This window comes from Entelurus aequoreus, linkage group LG12 (genome assembly GCF_033978785.1).
Source record: "Entelurus aequoreus isolate RoL-2023_Sb linkage group LG12, RoL_Eaeq_v1.1, whole genome shotgun sequence".
Lineage (NCBI taxonomy): Eukaryota > Metazoa > Chordata > Actinopteri > Syngnathiformes > Syngnathidae > Entelurus > Entelurus aequoreus.
In genome coordinates this window covers 20916428-20935800 of record NC_084742.1, presented here as the reverse complement: position 1 = coordinate 20935800, position 19373 = coordinate 20916428, and the positions used below count along the sequence as shown (strand labels likewise).

At 42.5% G+C, this 19373-nt stretch overlaps 2 protein-coding genes across 4 annotated transcripts in view; both read left to right on the top strand.

The window, feature by feature from the left end:
* Positions 1-5123, top strand: part of LOC133661741 (carbohydrate sulfotransferase 12-like) — a 33774-nt gene extending 28651 nt beyond the window's left edge. For 2 of the 3 annotated variants that reach the window (XM_062065175.1, XM_062065176.1), the window contains exons 4-5: positions 490-797; positions 881-5122. In XM_062065175.1, the coding sequence (XP_061921159.1) occupies positions 490-797; positions 881-1127 (555 nt within the window). In that variant the 3' untranslated portion in view covers positions 1128-5122. Of the gene's footprint in view, positions 1-489; positions 798-880 lie in introns of all 3 variants that reach the window. The other variant, XM_062065174.1, reaches the window with a different exon arrangement.
* Positions 5124-9580: 4457 nt separating this feature from the next.
* syt4 (synaptotagmin IV) lies at positions 9581-18489 on the top strand. Its single transcript, XM_062066858.1, has 5 exons — positions 9581-9795; positions 14448-15031; positions 15099-15422; positions 16663-16783; positions 17187-18489. The coding sequence occupies exons 1-5, from the start codon at positions 9759-9761 to the stop codon at positions 17504-17506; spliced, it is 1386 nt and encodes a 461-aa protein (XP_061922842.1). The 5' UTR covers positions 9581-9758; the 3' UTR covers positions 17507-18489.
* Positions 18490-19373: the final 884 nt, after the last annotated feature.

Below are 19373 nucleotides of genomic sequence, written 5' to 3'. Positions count from 1 at the left end.
TTGAAATTTTAAAGGCTCTAATTACTTCACATCAAACATTGCTTTCTGAATGTTTTGGGCAGTGGGGGAAATACTGCATATTTCAGTTTTATTATAAAAAACTAAGTTGTCTTTGACAGAAAAGGCATAAAACCTTTTTGGTTTTTTAAAACTTTATATCATCCTGAAGTTGATATACTGTACAGATTTACTGTAAGCGTTATATAAATAAAAAAATAATAATTTGACTTGTTTTTAACATTTTAATGACTTAGACCCTTTATGGTCCCCGGGAGCCCTAAAGGTAAAAAACAAACAAAATCCATATATTTTGTTATGGTTTGAAAATTAAAAATATCAAAATGGCCCCCGCATGCTTTCATTTTTCCGTGTGCGGCCCTCAGTGGAAAAAGTTTGGACACCCCTGATCTAGTAGATGTCATCAGGTGCATGTAAAATGTACACACACATTGATAAGGCGATGATGCAAATAATTTACTTTGCTTGCAGGCCAAGTTGAAGCACTACACCAAGTTCATGTTTGTCCGTGAACCCTTTGTGCGCCTTGTCTCAGCCTTTCGGGACAAGTTCCTGACCCCCAATCAGGCCTTCTACGAAAAATTTGGCCGACTCTTTCTGCGTCGCTACAGCAACCAGTCTGACCCCCCGTTGAACGTGGAAGAAGCATATGTGTCTGGCATTCAGCCCACTTTCTATAACTTTGTCCAGTACCTGCTAGACCCAAGGACAACAGAAAAATATCCATTTGAGCCTCACTGGAGGCAGATGCACCGCCTGTGTCAACCCTGCTTCATTGAGTAAACTGCATCTTCTTTATCTTCTCCATTATCTCCAGTGCTGAAAAATAAACCCCAGTCTAATGTTGGTTTGTTCTGCTCAGGTACGACTTTATTGGGCATCAGGAAACGCTTCAGGAAGATGCCCTGCAACTAATAACGTCCTTGAACCTGCAGGAGCTCATCAAGTTTCCATCAGCCTACCAAAATGTGACGTACCTTGCGTCATTGTCAGAGTGGTTTAAAGCAGTGCCCCTGGAGGACAGGAGGAGACTTTACAAGCTTTACGAGAAGGACTATAAGCTGTTTGGCTACAAAATCCCTTACTTTTTACTCAACGACATACAATAGAGGCGGAGCCCTCTTTGGGCTATTTGCTAAGCCGTAGTGGGCGTTCACCAAAGAGCACAGTCCTCCTGTAGAAATAGACTGACCATACGTCCTCTTTTCCCCGGACATGTCCTCTTTTGCGTGGCTGTCCGGGCGGGGTTTCTTAAATGCCTCAAATGTCCGGTATTTTGAGTTAGGGTTGCGTGTATTTTCAATGTACGTCCAGGGTTAAGAAGGCGTTAAAAACAAAACAAATTGTGAAGGTGTGCGCACGCAGCAACATTCGTGAGGGAGGGGCAGAGACAGAGAGCGAGACAGTCGAGAGACAGACAGAACACAAGAGAGAAGCCGAAACGTAAATGCAACTTCGCGGATGATTTGCGGGAAAAGTATCTGTGTTTTCGTCCTGGCCGTGACACATGGAAAGCAGAATGCACTGTGTGCAAAGCAGGAACGTATATATCTGTGGCAAATAAAGGGGCCAACGATCTACAAGCCCATATCGACACTACAAAGCACAAAACAGCTGTGCAGGGCGAGAGCTCGTCTGCTGTTTTTTGTTTAAATTTAATTAACTTGTTTTGAGGCATTATTTATGTTTAGATTATATACAAGAGGTTATTTTGAATATTTCTACCTCTGCACTTTTTTTTCCAAAACTGTGAATGTTACAGAATATAAGTCTGACTTATTTTGTTATACTGTCAACCAGTGTTGGCGTTAACACACTTTTTGTGTCTTTTTAACCTATTGAAATCAGAAAGGACGCAGATTTTTTATTTTTATTTTTTACCATTTGCGGCCCACAGATAATGTTTTAAAAGCCCACGGCACATTCTAAAAATACTATTAAAATAAACAATAACATAAAAGTAAAATAAAAAAGCCTAAAGGTGAAATGTAATTTAGAAACAGTTGCAATGTTGACTAATAAAACAAAGCTGTTTTTTTTTCTTTCAAACTGTCATTGCTCAAAACATAATATTGAATCAAAATCAATGTTATTATGAATTATTGACCTATCAAAGGTTCCGATTACTTCACATCAAATATTCCACTTTGAAAAATATTTTTGGTGGAAGATTTTGCATATTTTGTGTGTTTGCCATAAAAAACATAGTTTTGTTTGACAAAAAAGGGCGGAAAACAAACAAACAGCATAAAAAAAATAAAACATTTTGAAATGAGGAATAGATCTGAAGTTGATGTAGACTCCAGAGATTTAAATGTTGAATATAAAATGTATGTTTGCCCTGGCACACCATTATTATCATTTCATGACTGAAGCAAAACACTTTTTACACTTTTATACTGAAATAAATACACCTACAACTTATTAAATAAAAACATAGAAAAAACTACCAGCAGCGGTAAAGTTTAGATCCATGAAGGAAAGAAGAAAGTGAATGAATGTTTATAACTGAATACATTTACATATGCATGCACATTGGTTTTCTTTTGTATTATCTTTTTTAATGAATTAAGTAACGTGTATGACAACCTTTTTCCAAAACACAATATAGAATGTGAGATATAACAGGATAATGCATACATTTGTCATTTGTTTTCAAAACGCTTACAAAAAAGTGGGACCGGACCCCAAAAATGTAAAGTGGGACCCCATTTTTATGACTTGATGGGGTCCCTGGGACCTCATTTTGAAAATTCCTAGCGCCAACACTGCTGTTAACAAAGGAGAAAAAATGCTTTACTTTAATAAATATATTATTTATAAAGCAAGTTCGAGTATCATTGGCAAATTTTCACCTAGTCCTGGCCTTGGCGTGCTGCCCGCCTTGTCATGCATATGTGTCCTCTTTTTGGGATTTCAGAATATGGTCAAAGAAGCCAAACATTGATTTTGACTTGGACAGTATTCTCCTCTTTGATACAGTTGTGCATTTGGACGTACATAGTGACGTCAGTGGATGTCACTGGCAGGGCCGAATTAACCTAAGAGGAGTGGAGGGGGGGGACAGTCACCCTGCAGAACAAGGGAATCACCTGAGGGAGCGCTCTCCTGTACTCGTTTGAGGGAATCCAAAAATGGCGGGTAGTCTGAGCTGCTGTTTGGTGCGTAAGCACAAATAACAGTCCCAACCCTTCCCCCCACCCGAAAGAGGAGGGAAGCTATCCTCTCGTCTACTGAGTTGAATTTCAACTAGGGCTGGGCGATATATCGAATATACTCGATATATTGCGATATAGAAAATGACTATATCGTGATATTTGAGTATACGTTCTCAGGCAGTTGCTTTTAGCTGTGGGCATTACACTACAGGCTCTTCTCACTCTTTCTTGTCTTTCCTTCTCACTGAGACTTAAAACAAGCGCACCTTCTTACATACGTCACATACTGTCGCGCGTGCAACGTCACACACTCTCGCGGAGCAGAGAGGTAGCGAAATGGTAACGTTAGCTGTGATGCTAGCGGTGCAGTGCGAGTGGTAATACGAGAGAAAGAAGGTGCGAATCTGGTAACAAATGAAGGAAGAATTAATTCCCAAGAAAAACAGCACGCGGTCCATCGTCTGGCGGTGATTTGGCTTCAAGCGGCAAGATGTCGAACAAGTATGCGGCAAAAGCGTTGCTACAAAAAGTAGCATTACTACTAATTTGTAGCATGACTTGAAAAGTCACCCGCTACAGAATGAAGAGTGCTTGAAACTCCGCATGTCAACATCTCCGTTCGGTGCCACACCAACAAAATGCCCAAGCAACCATTTCCAGATCAACACCGTATGAAACAAATAGTCAACAGAATGAGATAACGTCCGCAGGAACCTACCACATAGCGAAGGACATACACTATTTGATTTCTTATTATGCAGCTCATTTTTATTTGACAGTTATTGAAATATCTTGTGTGACATCATGCACAAAAGTGCACTTTATTTGTTTTAAACTATTGTAGTGGCATTCTGTACAAAAAGTGCACTTTAATTTAGTGTTGTTTTGATATGTCATCTTAGTGACATCATGCACAAAAGTGCACTAATAGCTTGTTTTAAAATGTCTCTGACAATCTTGCACTTTCTGTTTTGGAAATGACATGAATGTTTGTGCCACTGCTTAATAACTGTTTAATAAATACAGTTTTGGTAAATTGACTCAGTTGTGGTTTCCCTCTCTGCATGAAAGTTTAACATGAGCATATATTAATGGAGTATGAACAAGGATGTTTTAATGTAGACACATAGAATCATCATACTGTTGTGATTATATGCATCAAGTGGTAATTCAAGGCTGAGGCAAAATATCGAGATATATATCGTGTATTGTGCCATGGCCTAAAAATATCGAGATATTAATAAAAGGCCATATTGCCCAGCCCTAATTCCAACATACAGGCTCTGAGCAGGGGGCCGACAAGAATTGCCACACCATTCCGTTGTCTCTCACTCCTTGCAACGCCAGAGTTCAGTTCAGTTCAGTTTCAGTTTATTTCGAACATGCATACGATACAATGTAATGCATCACACAATTCCAGTTGTTTTATCACAGCACTACCGAAAAGGAGTAGGAAGAAGTTTGGGCTGTCAGAGATTGATTTTTTAGGTCACCGTATTTCGTCGCTGGGTGCGATCCCTTTGCCTTCAAAAGTGCAAGTGGTGGCAGATTTTCCTCGCCCCTCCACTGTCAAAGCTCTGCAGGAATTTTTGGCCATGATTAATTTTTATAATCGGTTCCTTCCTCGCGCTGCCCACCTCCTGCAGCCTCTTTATGGTGCCCTACGGAACAAAAAGGCAAGCGATTCCCTCGAATGGTCTCCTCAGCGAGTCCAAGCTTTTCATAGGGCTAAATCCGCGCTCGCAGAGGCTGCTCTCCTCGCCCACCCTGTTTCCGCGGCGCCCGTGGCTTTGACAACGGACGCGTCTGATGTCGCCGTGGGCGCTGTGGTGGAGCAGCGGGTGGCGAATGTATGGCAGCCCCTTGCGTTCTTCAGTCGTAAACTGCGAGATAACGAGCGGAAGTACAGTGTATTTGACCGAGAGTTGTTGGCACTGTATCTTGCAACACGCCATTTTCGTTTTCTGTTGGAAGGTCGGTCCTTCACAGCTTTTGTTGACCACAAACCCCTGACGTTTGCCATGTCAAAGGTCACAGAGCCTTGGTCAGCCCGTCAGCAGCGTCACTTGTCGCCCATCTCTGAGTTCACTACGGACATTCAGCATGTGGCCGGTAAGGCCAACCCTGTGGCTGACTGTCTCTCACGCGTACTCGTGTGCCCCGTGCAGCTCGGTTTAGATTTTTCGGGAATGGCCGCTGACGAGCCCGACGACCCCGACATCCGCGCACTCAAAACTGACGGTACAGCGCTAGTGCTCGAGGAGGTGGTAGTTCAGGATGGCGGTCCCGCCCTCCTCTGCGATGTTTCCACTGGCCGCCCTCGGCCGGTTGTACCGGTAGACTGGCGCCGCCGGGTTTTTGACGCAATACACTCCCTGTCGCACCCTGGCGTTCGGGCTTCCGTCAAGTTGGTTGGTGCCAAGTTTGTTTGGCCTGGCCTTAGGAAAGATGTTAGGCAGTGGGCAGCCGCATGCGTGGCATGTCAGCGCGCCAAGGTCCACCGGCACACAAAGGCGGCCCTCGAACCATTTCCGATTCCGGTCAGGCGGTTTGACCACGTGCATGTAGACTTAGTTGGCCCCCTCCCTCCGTCGCAGGGTTATACACATTTGCTAACGATGGTAGATCGTACCACCAGATGGCCGGAAGCAGTTCCTCTTTCCTCCACTGCCTCGGTAGACGTTGCTCGCGCGTTTCTGTCAGCCTGGGTTGCGCGTTTTGGCACGCCGTCTGATATCACCTCAGACAGGGGATCCCAGTTTGTGTCGGAGCTTTGGTCAGAGTTGGCCCAGTCCTTGGGTGTGCAGGTGCACCGTACTACAGCCTACCATCCCCAAGCTAACGGCTTATGTGAACGTTTTCACCGGTCGCTTAAGGCGGCTTTGCGTGCGGCGCTCGTTGATAGCAATTGGATTGACCGTTTACCTTGGGTTATGCTCGGGTTGCGCTCAGCCCCTAAAGAGGATCTTGCAGCGGCCCCCGCTGAATTGGTGTTCGGTCAGCCACTACTCGTTCCGGGGGAATTTTTACCTGAGGGTGGTACCCCGCGACCGTTTCCCTTTTTGTCGAGGGGGTCCTTGGCTCCCGGCCCGATTCACCACTGTTTCCCTAAGTCGTTTGTGCCATCGGAGCTTAAATCTGCCCGTTTTGTCTTCGTACGTCACGACGCCCACCGTTCGCCCCTCCAACCGCCTTACGATGGCCCATTTAGGGTGCTGGAACGCGGTCCTAAAAACTTTGTGCTGGATATGGGCGGGCGCAAGGAATGCGTTTCTCTGGACAGACTTAAACCGGCGCATTGTGTTGCAGGTGAAGAGATACTGCCGGGCCAAGTCCCCCGCCGAGGTCGCCCCCCAAAATCTGTTCGGGTTGAATGTCTTTCGTCTCTCCCGGACCCTGATGTTTGTTCTGCTCCACAAGGCACACCCGCTTCGCAGGATGGACATTGTAGCCGTTACGGCAGGCGAGTGACAGGTTTTCTTTTCCCCATAACTTGCTGTCTGGGTGTTCGGGGGGGGGGGGGGGGGGGTAACCAATGATGGTGATGACCTCCAAAAGAGACAACTAGACTCATCCATAATGGGACCGCCATGTAAACAAAGCTGGTTTCTCTGTACTACACCAACCCATCGTAGCCGTCTCATTCGGGACGATTCGTAAGAGCCAAGGATTTGTGGACCATGCTCACACTCAGCAGAATGGGTGTGGTTTTATGTACCTTCTTGGGCACACTATAAAAGTGCATATTGTGTTTTATTGTGTATTCTTATGTTGGCAGTCATACAATAAAGACCTCAAAGAAACAACGCTGTGTTTCTTGCATTTGCCACAATATATATATATATATATATATCTATATATATATATATATATAGATATATATATATATATATATATATATATATATATATATTGGTTTTGACTTTCCATAGAGGTCTTCAAGTTGCTCTTTGTCTGGTCCCTCACCTAGGACCTGTTTGTCTTGGGAGACACTAGCAGGGGGCATAGCATAGAATCCCCCGGACAACACAGCTCCAAGGTCATTGGGACACGCAATCTCCTCCATCACGATAAGGTGGCTTTTCAGAGAGGAGTAATCGGTGATGTTATTAAAGAAAAAAAAAAGCGAACGTCCTGATGCATTTTTTAAATTAAAATTAGCAAAATTAGTAAATATAGAATATTGTTATAAATATGCCTGTTACTACATATATACTTACAGCATGTATATAAAACCTTAATGGAGGTGTTTGAATGTTTTTAAGGGCTTTATTGGCAGAATAGATTGACTCTCAAAGGCTCCATTGTAAGCAGACTTTTTATCACATTTAATTAATATTTAGAATGCATAAAAAAGGAAAAACATACGTGTTCTTGTCTTACATAAGGATTGTGAATGAAAGGCAAAATAAATAAATAAAAATTCCTGATGGACATGTTGACAGTGTTGTTCCATGGAAGGAGAAAAAATCAGTACATCGTTTAGGTACACAAAAACAAACCGCCCTACTATGACTTAATTCAGGGGTGTCAAACTCAAATACAGAGTGGGCCAAAATTTAAAACTGAACAAAGCCGCGGGCCAAGGTTGAACAAATTAACCTTTTAATAGGGACCCAAACAAGTTTTGCATTGAATATTGAACAAGCAAGGCTTATATAACTGTATAGTGACATGCAAAATCGAGTTTCAAATAATAATTATAATAATTAAAAAATATTAATGGCATATCAAATACAATTTAAATAAAAATGTAATGCCTCTTTTCTATTTGCAGACTTCTGAGGTAAATATCAACATTAACTTTTTCCACAGGCTAATACATTTGAAAATAAAATAACAATGAATAAACCTACCATTCAGGACTTTAAACTGCTCAGTTTGCAACACACTGATCTAATCTGATGTGCCCAAGCCAGATACCTGGCATCTTTTCTTGGATGCTAGTTCATTAATGTCGGGGCTCAGGCTTTGAGCTGAGGCAACCTTAATTATCGAACAAAGGTGTTCATCAGTCATTATATCTCGTAGTCCACCCGGACCACAGTTTTGGGGGCGTGCCTTAAAGGCACTGCCTTTAACGTCCTCTACGAGCTGTTGTCACGTCCGCTTTTCATCCATTCTAACAACGTGCCGGCCCAGTCACAAGATATGTGCAGCTTCTATACGCCCACACATGTGAATGCAACACATACTTGATCAACAGCGATACAGGTTACACTGAGGGTGACCGTATAAACAACTTTAACACTGTTAGAAATATACGGCACACTGTGAACCCACACCAAACAAGAATGACAAACACATTTCGGGAGAACATCCGCACCGTAACACAACATAAACACAACAGAACAAATACCCAGAACCCTTTGCAGCACTAACTCTTCCGGGACGCTACAAAATACACCCCCCCGCCTCCCCACCCTACACACACAGCAGTGAGCAACAGCGGTGGCCGTGCCCAGTAATCATTTTTGGTGATTTAACCCCCAATTCCAGCCCTTGATGCTGAGTGTGAAGCAGGGAGGTAATGGGTCCCATTTTTATAGTCTTTGGTATGACTGAACTCACGACCTACCGATCTCAGGGCGGACACTCTAACCACTAGTATAACATAAACAGTAGGATTTCTAACATTTAAGAAGGTTTGTGTCATGTTTGTCCTTCGACAGAAACCATAGTAAAACTAAATTATAATTTTTTTTTCATCTTTTTCCATTTTCACACATTTTTGAAAACGCTCCAAGGAGCCACAATATATATGCATATTTCGGGCCGCGGGTTGCTGACCCCCGGGATAGGCTGATAGGCATGACTAAATTGGCCCTAGTGTGTGAATGTGAAAGTGAATGTTGTCTATCTGTGTTGGCCCTGCGATGAGGTGGCGACTTGTCCTGCCTTCCGCCCGAATGCAGCTGGGATAGGCTCCAGCCCCCCTGCAACCTCAAGAGGGACAGTCGGTAGAAAACGGATGCATGGATGGATGCATGGAACTTTTGTTTTAACCCGGGAGGAACAAACACAAACATTGCAACAAAGTCTTTGGAATTTTCCATGATTTTTAAATACAAAACGCTGCATTTTACTTTCTGAACACCAGATGTCAGCATAGCAATATTTGACAGTGTACGGCTGTCAAGATGCACTTCCCGCTTTTTCAAGCATGCTCTTTAAACCAAATCAAATATTGCCATGGTTACTGCGCGTACCAAAACATTTTTATTAGAGATGCACGCTCCTTCCGAAAATGCATTGGTCCATCTGCGGATTAATGCTTGGCAGCCCTTACGTCACGACTGCGTCAGCACACCGATGAGCTCAGCACATTAGGGAGGGAGGGGTGAGCGTGTGGGTGAAGATGAGGGAGGGTGGGGTGTGGGTGTCGCCACCTCTGTGCAAAAACACACGCACACACACACACACTCACACGCACACACAGAGGAAAAGCAGTAGTGGAGAGAGACCAAACAACCTTCTCCATCTCGGGTACTTCCAGCTTCCAGCATCCATCCTCTTCTTCCTCATCATCAGTGGAATTCAACGTCTGGTACTTCGGAGCCATCAGAACCTCAGACAGCATCCATGGCTCCAACGATGCTGGAGGACGGAGCCCAGCCCGGTGAGTCTGGAATCTTTTGCTGCCCAGAGTTATCATGAATTCATCTCATGTAGCACATTTTCTTGGTACTTCAAAATGGCTGCTGTGTTTGAGTCAAGCTTTCTTTTTATGTTGTGTGTTTTTCATAAAGCCTATTGTACTATTGGCAATAACATCTTTATTGCTGTATTTCGCTGGCTTTATTTTTGGTATCTACTTGTGAGTTTTATCATCCAAGCCCTCACACTGCCTGTTGTCACCCACAAAATATCCAAGTAGATGCCTGCTTGTCATGTCATAAATGCCATATTAGTGAGTTGATGTTGTTCTACGCAGTAACAACTAAGCTACACACGCTAGGGCGGGGCAGCTGATCAACGCACATTAAGACCAGTTGTCCATTAAATAAATGTTACGTTTACATTACACATATTTTCAAAAAGAGCATCAGTCGCTCTGTTTCTTTCTCTCCTCGTTGGGCTCTTTTTGGCTGAAGAAAAGCAGGAAAAAAGACCTGCACAGATACTTTATAACCCTCATTGCAATGGAGCCGTCAGGCCTGGGCGTTAAACTGTTGAGTCACACTTGGACACAAAAGCTACAGCATTCTGGTCCCCGGTCGATAATCCAAGCGAAGTACCGTGGACAAGAATGAAAGTGTATCTGATCAGAATAATGATGTTAAACATCCAAATAGTCCCCTCAGTGGCACAGCATCAACACTAAAAACAGCATCAATCCCCTTTTGGGTGTTTCATAACATACCGTTTGCTCTTTTGCTATCGGGTGAAAAAGTCCAAAAACACAACTTAGACTTAGACAAACTTTATTGATCCACAAGGGAAATTGTTCCACACAGTAGCTCAGTTTACAAAGGATGGAAAGGATAATGCAGGTATTAAGAAGACTAAAAATTTACCATAGTAGCAATATAAAGTATAACATATATGTAATATTTACATATTATATATACAGTATATAATATATACTGATATATTATTATATTATATTTGTATATAATATATACAATACATAACAAATCCCAATGTAACAGCTGCAGCAAAACAAAACAAAACAACAACAACAACAAAAAGGGCAGCATAAAATAGAGAGCATATCCAGCAGAAAATATACATTATCCTGTCATGGCATTTTTTGTTTCTTTTGAATTACTGAACCTCCTCAGGAGTGTCTTGTTGGATTTAATCCTGCACAAGACGACACAAAGATGTTGCACGCAGTAGGGGAAGAACACAGGGCTCGTATTACCAATACCGACATTTTTCAAGAGAATTGAATGATTTTAGGAAAGCAACAAAGAAACCAGTATTTCTATCACCATATTAACATATTGAATGCAACAATACAGTGTGACAGCTTCATACCTTTTTCAAACTTTTAACTTTTTGTGCACTAATCAATGTTAACAAAAACTGCTCATTATGGGGATATCAAGAAAAAGCAAATACTTCAATTACAGTGAAAATGTCTTCTAAATACTTTTCCATTGCATCTAATTTTTTTCATGAAACTGAAAACCATACCTTTTATTTGAATCCCATGCGCTTATGTATTCCAGGAAGCAGCTGTTACAATGGCAAAGTCCTCCTTATTTTCTTTCAGTTATAAAAGTCTGTCAGCTGCTTTGTAATGTTGTTTCGCACTAAGATCCCACCCACCGTAAAGTCAAAGTACCACTGATAGTCACATACACACTAGGTGTGGTGAAATTAACCTCTGCATTTGACCCATCCCCTTGTTCCACTCCCTGGGAGGTGAGGGGAGCAGTGAGCAGCAGCGGTGGCCGCGCTCGGGAATCACTTTGGTGAATAAACCCTCAATTCCAACTCTTGATGCTGAGTGCCAAGCAGGGAGGTAATGGGTCCCATTTTTATAGTCTTTGGTATGACTCGGCCGTGGTTTGAATTCACGACCTACCGATCTCAGAGCGGACACTCTAACCACAAGGCCACTGAGCAGGTTTTGTTAGCTGTGCTTTGTTATTGACAGATGGCAGGCACTAGCACCCGTTAACTAACGTACGCCCACACCACTTCTTGGTGGGGAAGAGAAGCAACACCCCTCTCTGTATCCTTTGTTTGTATTTTATTGTCCATTAAGTAAGAATAATGATGCCACTTTTACAGTAATAACATAATGTTGGCCACATACTGACAGAAACGACCGCATGTTCTTAGCACACTCAGGAAGAACACTTACTTGCGCACTTAAGCTGAGAGGAAAGACTCGCAGCAGCCTACTCAAAGGTTTCCATACCCTGTATTGAGGCAAGTGCCCTCAGTGCTGAGCAAAGTGCACCAAGAGTGTCACGCACTAAGCCAAGAAGAGACTTACAGTACCCTCATTTTTTGGGTTTCCGCTTTGTATTTGATCAAGAAATTAGCAAATTTTAAGATTTTTATTTCAGAAAATGTTAAAAAACGGTTGGAAACATAGGGAAAAAACATTTGTAACAGATATTTCTTTAATATTTAGTTCATCTTATCATTATTTTTTTGTCATCATAAGTGAAGCTCTGCCTCACCTGCCCTCCCCTAACCACAACAATCTAACAAAATATAACATCCATCCATCCATTTTCTACTGCTGGTCCCTATCGGGGTCGCGGGGGTGGATGCAGCCTATCCCAGCTGCCCCAGCCTCATCGCAGACCAAATATAACAATATCAACAGAATAATTTGTTATTAGCAGTTTAGCATTTGCTTCCCCACTAATTTACAGCTTTTTGATTAAAACATACATATATTTTTTCGGCTAGCCAATAACAGTGATCTACTTGATTCCCTTTAATTAGATACAATTGTAAAATTATATTGTCTCTCAATCAAATTATTTGGATTTCTGCGCAGAAAACCCTCCTTTTTTGTAAACAATATATAACTTGTGAATATTAGCTGTCAAAAATAGAGTTAACACATGTATTAATCACAACAAATTATTGCATTAATCATGTGTATATGCAGATTTATCACGCAATATATTTTGACCGTCCATGCTCCTTTACTTTAAACATGGATGATTGCCTGAAAGGTGGCGCCGGTTGTTACACGGTCAGTGATACGTACAATGTATACATCAGTTTGACCGATGTTCTCGCTGGCAAATTATATGTAAAAATGCGCTTTGACTGGACTTTAGACACAACTGTAAAAGGTTTTGAGCAAATAAATGACATGCATTCAAGTAAAGCATTTAAAACATTTTCCATTTGACATTTTGACACTAAAACTGCATTTGTGTCCACATATTATGTTCTTTTTTATAAAGTTGGTTTAAAATATGCGAGGGAGTAAATACCTGTTAAAAATTTAGACTATTCAACATTCAAGAGTTTGCTCAATCTGATTAAAAATAATCTTTTGACAGCACTAATGAATATGTTAGAATTATACATATATATTTGAACAACGCAACAATTTTTTATTTTTTTTGAACAACGCAACAAAAAAATTTATATTTATGAAAATTAAACACAGATGGATACTGAAAATATTGTTCTCTTCATGCTTGTCTTGATTCGACACGACGCTACTCTGTTATTGATAATATTGATATTTGTATAAATCCCTGCACCTCTAACACACATGACTTGAATGGCACCATAAACAGAAATCCCAATTCGACAATAAATACGTAAATAATGAATAGAGCAAAATTAGTCCTGGAAAAAAAATACTCCCTATTCTCTACTGCTCGCTAGTGTTACCATATTTGAATGTAGAGATATATGAAAATAACTACAAAATACACTTTATTCTCTAATCGTTTTTATTGTATAATTCTAAAGGTCAGTTAGAATAATACATTACCTTTGCTATCGAGAACCTTTAAACACTATTTTAATTGAATCAAAATACTTCAAATTCAATGACTTGGTGCGTTTGCAAACAGCTGAAATGATGCACAAAGCAAAGTATAACCTTCTACCCAAAAATGTACATCAATTCTTCTGAACAAAAAAGAGAGAAATATAACCTTAGAGAAAAATGTAACTTAAAACATTTGTATGCACGTACAACACTTAAGACCTCAAGTATGTCACTATGTGGAATTAAATTATGGAATGGATTAAGCAAATAAATCAAACTACTAATATGATCCAGTTTAAGCAAGTGTTTACATAGCACAAAGAACAATAATACTGACAAACATTTTAAACTTTGTTGAACAATTAGATAATCTTGTTTATTTTATTATGTGAATTACAGCTTATTTAACTATTTATTGAGAATGTTACTATTTATTATGTATGGATTTAAATTGTGTACTATTTGAGAACAGGAAGTGAATAAATGGGTTAGTAATTGCTATAAAATGGAAAATGGACATGTTGTAATGAAAAACTGTAATCATGCGATGTATCATATTGAAACTGTATGCGTGTTCAAAATAAACTTAAACCAAAACCCACATTTGAACAGGTAAAGGTTTCACATTGTCCTATGAAACTACTTAGCCTTAAATCATTGCTGCTGGACAGTCAAACCAGTCCCACATTCCAATTCACTTGGATTTGATTTTGTATTGTTTATGTTTTATTTTGTTATCCTTTAACTGTTACTTTTACTGCATTGTATGGAATGGTTTTATGTATTTTGTGTGGGACTTCATTGTTAATTGCAATTATTACCCCTTCTGTGCTGTTCTACAGTCACGGTCCCAGCAGGTGTTGCAGTGGTGAGCGTCTTCGGACTCGTCTTCACCGCTTCGGCCTTTGCATGGATCTGCTGCCAGCGCAAAAACACCAAAAGCCAAAAGACGCCCCCGTACAAGTTTGTGCACATGCTCAAAGGGGTGGACATCTACCCCGAGAGCCTCAGCAGCAAGAAAAAGTTTGCTGCATCTGCCGCCGCGCTGGCCAAAGAAGCTAGCAAAACGGACGTGAATGGAAACCTGCCGCCGAGCCCCAAGCTGAGCCCAGACGGGTCCAGGGCGGACCTCCATCTGGACCTGGAGAAACGAGACCTAAACGGCAACTTCACCACCAAACCCTTCCACCACCACAAGGTGCGCAGCTCCCCTGACCTGGAGCTGCCCTCACCACACACCGGTTTCACCCAGCCTGGAGTGACAGACCGCCGGGACCCCCCTTCGCCGTCCAGCACCCTCACCAGCCAGGCACCTACTCCGTCTGTGGACAAGTCCCAGGTGGGGGACCGGGAGGGAAGGCTTGGGACCCTCCACTTTGCCTTGGAGTACCAACCAGAGAAGAAGGCCTTCATTGTCCATATTAAGGTATCTTCAAGTCCATTCTCCTACTTTTTGTACAAAAAAATGCCTGACTGATTGATTTTCAATCCAGGAAGCCCATGGCCTGAGTCCGACTGATGAGCAGTCGCTGACCTCTGACCCTTACATCAAGCTGACGCTGCTGCCGGAAAAGAAGCACCGGGTGAAGACCAGAGTCCTGAGGAAGACACTGGACCCAATGTTTGATGAGACATTCAGCTTCTACGGAATCCCGCTGGCCAGGGTGTCGGAACTGGCCCTCCAGTTCATGGTGCTGAGCTTTGACAGGTTTTCCCGGGACGAGGTCATCGGCGAGACGCTGGTGCCACTGTCAGGAATCGACCTGTCTGAGGGCCGAGTGCTGATGAGCCGGGAAATCATCAAGAGAAATATCAAGGTGAGCACCAGAGCAAGTATTTCTCTGTCATTCTACTCCCATCCACGAGGGGGCATGCTTTGGGACCATACAGGGGTGTCCAAAGTGAGGCCTTAGGACCCTCATTAGTATTTTTGTTAGCTCTCAGAATATTGTAAAAACAAAAGGAAATCATTATTAACACAGTATATATTATTAGATCATTTACTAACACACTACAGTAATTTGCTTTGTCACAAGACTAAGATGTGGATGTTTTGTTCAGACCTACATTGGATTGGTTTTAGCATATTTGATGCACAAAATGTATCAAACTGACCCCTACTGCATTATGATAATATAGCACAGCCATCAGCTCTTTTCAATACATTATCAAAGCCATGATTTTCAACTACCGTGCTGTGGCACATTTGTGTGGAAATTATCCTATTCCAGCAAAATGACCGGAAAATGTACCTTTTTTAATCTATCTATTCTAGCGATGTGATAGGCAGAACAATGATGACATGCTCTTCCATTAGAAAGTGCATAACGAACCAGGGCGTATACTTTCTAAAGCACTTTTGTTTGGTGGTGTGCTGTGAGATTTCCTGAATGTAAAATATGTGCCTTGTGCTTTGGAAACACTACACTAAAGTGCACTTCCAGAGTGCCAGGGAATAGGAGACTACATATTACAACCCCAAGGGTGTATTGAATTGACAGAGTGATACCTCCATTGATCAGTGGTCGGCTGGTCGGTACGGTTTAGTTCCAGTATGATGTTTCTCAAACCACAAACTCCTCATAGATTCTGTCGAGCTCCTAAACGTGCCGTGTTATAATAAAATATTTGTAATTAGAGAGTACAATCAGTGTCAGAGGGGAATATGAGCTGTATTATGTTTAAAGCTTCTGATATGATCCAAGGCTTCAGGGAGAACTTCGAAATGTGTCTGGTGGGATAGCTCTTTTCTTCTAAGTCAGTGGTTGGCAAACTTTTTTTCACCAAGTTCCACCTCAGAAAACACTTGGCTCTCCAAGTACCACCAAAATGACCAACATTAGAATACAGTGGAGTAGTAGGCCTAAATATTCACTAGAAACCAGGCAGTGGTGTTTATTTAACAAGTACATTAAATACTTTGACCACTGTAACATTACACAGTTTGAACAGTAACACTATGTTTGAATATTTAATTAAGTGATTCTTTGGCGTACCACTAGCTGAAGCCACAGTTTGAGAAACTCTGCTGTAAGTCTTATCTTGTTGTCCACACAGGTGTCCTCTGGCCGAGGCGAACTGCTCCTCTCCTTGTGCTACCAGTCCACCACCAACACTCTGACTGTGGTCGTCCTCAAGGCCCGTCACCTGCCCAAGACTGACAACAACGGACCCACAGGTGCGCTCGCTGTGACTTTGTAGCCTTGAATGAAAAAGATCCAAACTGGGGTTCATTGGTGTAGAACGGGGATGCTGGGTTGCCGTAGTAACACCAGCAGTGCAGTGCTGTAATCAAATCGGGTTGTGGTCGAGAGCACTTATGTGACACACACACACAGACACACACACACACGCACACACACGCACACACGCACACACAGAAACACACACACACACACACACACACACACACACACACACACACACACACACACACACACATCATTAAGAACATCCATATGTGTCCTATTGATCGCTGTATTGATCCTCTTAAAGAATCGCTTGAGTCTGCAAGCGCTGCAAGACAAACACCATTTTATTGATTCCCTGACGTCCTTCTTGTCCTGCTCCTTCCGTCATAGATCCGTACGTAAAAGTCAACCTTTACCACGGAAAGAAGCGGGTGTGTAAAAAGAAGACCCATGTGAAGAAGTACGCCCCCAACCCCGTCTTCAACGAGCCCTTCACCTTTGACCTGCCCTCCGAAGAGGGGTTGAGAGACACCAGCGTGGAGCTGCTGCTGATGGACTCTGATGAGGGCAAATCCCGCCGCCTGAAGCCGGTCCTCGGGCGCCTGGCGATGGGTACGTCAGCAGCAGGCACTGCTGGCGAGCACTGGCGGGAGATCTGCGAGCACCCGCGCCGCCAGATCGCCAAGTGGCACGCCATGTCGGAGGATTAACATGCCGGATGTCCCATCTGGCGCAACCAATAGTGCGACTGAATGAAGGTGGGCGGGATTTAGCGTCCTGCTTAGCCTGTACCCATTGAACGTAAAGGCGGTGGGAGGGGACTGAAATGATGTCATCAATCAATAAATCACTCATCTTTGAAGTTGTAGGTGTAAAGGGTGGGGGTGTGTCCATCATAGCCATAGGAGCCCAAAGACTGTCGCCAACATCAGCTGGTTATCACTCACCTGGCAGGTCGTCATGGTAACCGTGTGCTTCTCTTTCTTCCTCTTAAATCGAAAGCCGTTAAGAAAATGTGCATTATTTGCATTTATTTGACAAGACCGGAAAAATATGTAGATTTGATTGACTTATTATTTTCTACTCTTCTGGGTGGACTTGTTGAACGTGTTTTGTAAGTATATTTGGTATTCATATAGCGTTAAATCGTGAACCTAAATTTGAGCGAGCATTGCAGCAGACCATGCATTTTTTGTTTTTGACGCGTCAAATTTGAGAACGTGCAAATGATTGCGTGTGTGTGTGTGTGTGTGTGTGTGCGTGTGCGTGCGTGCGTGTGTATGTGTACAATGTTTACTCTGTGTTGTGTCCCCTCTACTGTGAGCACAAAGACAGCCGAAATGTAAGTGTAAGTACCCGCAAATTAAATACAGCAAGAGAAGAGAACCAGTTTGTCTTTATTTCTCTAAAAAGCGCCATTTATATTCCAAATAATGTTCTCCCAGTTGGTCTTGAAATGAAAACATTCTTGGGTTCAACATGATAACTAGTGAAGGCAGACCAACACAACATGAATAATAAATAAAAGAACCCTGCGGGGATGACATCATCACATGCTGTCTGCAGAGACGATGGATGAAGTCACCATCATTGAATTTAATGTTGACTCCGTGTTTCCAGTGCGTTGACTTTGACTGCAATTGACCCACAATGCACAGCAGCAGTTCTTCATGCAATGCCATTAAAGGGACTTTAATACGTTCCGAGCCGTACTCAATTTGTCTTTGCGCTCCAACGGCAAAGCGTTTAACTTGTTTGTCTGCAGAAAGTTCTCCAGACCCACGGAGGGGATGAGTCATCATGGAAGTGGCAGACAATTTAAAGCATCCCCACACCCACATTGCACAGGCGCCCCTGACCCTCGTTTTTCACAGCGGCGTCCGCCATCCATCCAGGCGCTGTCGCACAGGCCCACAATGCACTAATTAACTGGATTTAATGGAAGCTCATATGTCAGCTGTGTGAGTGCAGGAAGAAATGGATTATCGGCTTGGGAATGAGTCTGTAAAAGAGCCAGTAAAAGAGGTTCCGGAAGCTGAACAAATGAGAGTGTATTTGCAGACATTAGAAGGATTATGTACATTTGTTATATATCTTTGAAAATGAGTGATAGTGGTTTGTTGTTATTGGTCTCTGGCGCATAACTGTCAACCCTTCTGTTTTCCCCGGGGAAACTTCCCTATTTTCCCTGTCTTCTTGTTCTTGCATTTTTAATGTCCATAGGAAAACAAATCCTCTCCTGTTCTGTCGGCGGCCAGAGCAGGACAGCTTAATAAAGCACTCAATAAACATACAGTAAAAAGTCAGACCTTCAAAATAAAAGCACGCCAGTAAAACACGGCGGAGGCTGCACGTACAATAGGAGGGTAGCATATGACGTCATATCCGTTTTTCTTCTTTGCGGCTTAATTAACACGATGGTCAAGCGGCTTGAGTGTTGCATTAAAATAAGTGAGAGTGAGTGTTGAGTTTGAGCAGAAAATGTCGTAATGCTGTTCTGTTCTTGGGTGTTCCTGTCGTTCAAATAGAAAGATATGAAAGAGCTTTCGTACAGCCCCGAATAAAGTTGTTCATAAA

Coding starts and splice junctions, on each gene's coding strand:
- syt4 (XM_062066858.1), top strand. CDS start 9,759: ATGGCTCCAACGATGCTGGAGGACGGAGCCCAGCCCG. Junction 9,796..14,447: donor GGAGGACGGAGCCCAGCCCG/GTGAGTCTGGAA, acceptor GCTGTTCTACAG/TCACGGTCCCAGCAGGTGTT. Junction 15,423..16,662: donor TCATCAAGAGAAATATCAAG/GTGAGCACCAGA, acceptor TTGTCCACACAG/GTGTCCTCTGGCCGAGGCGA.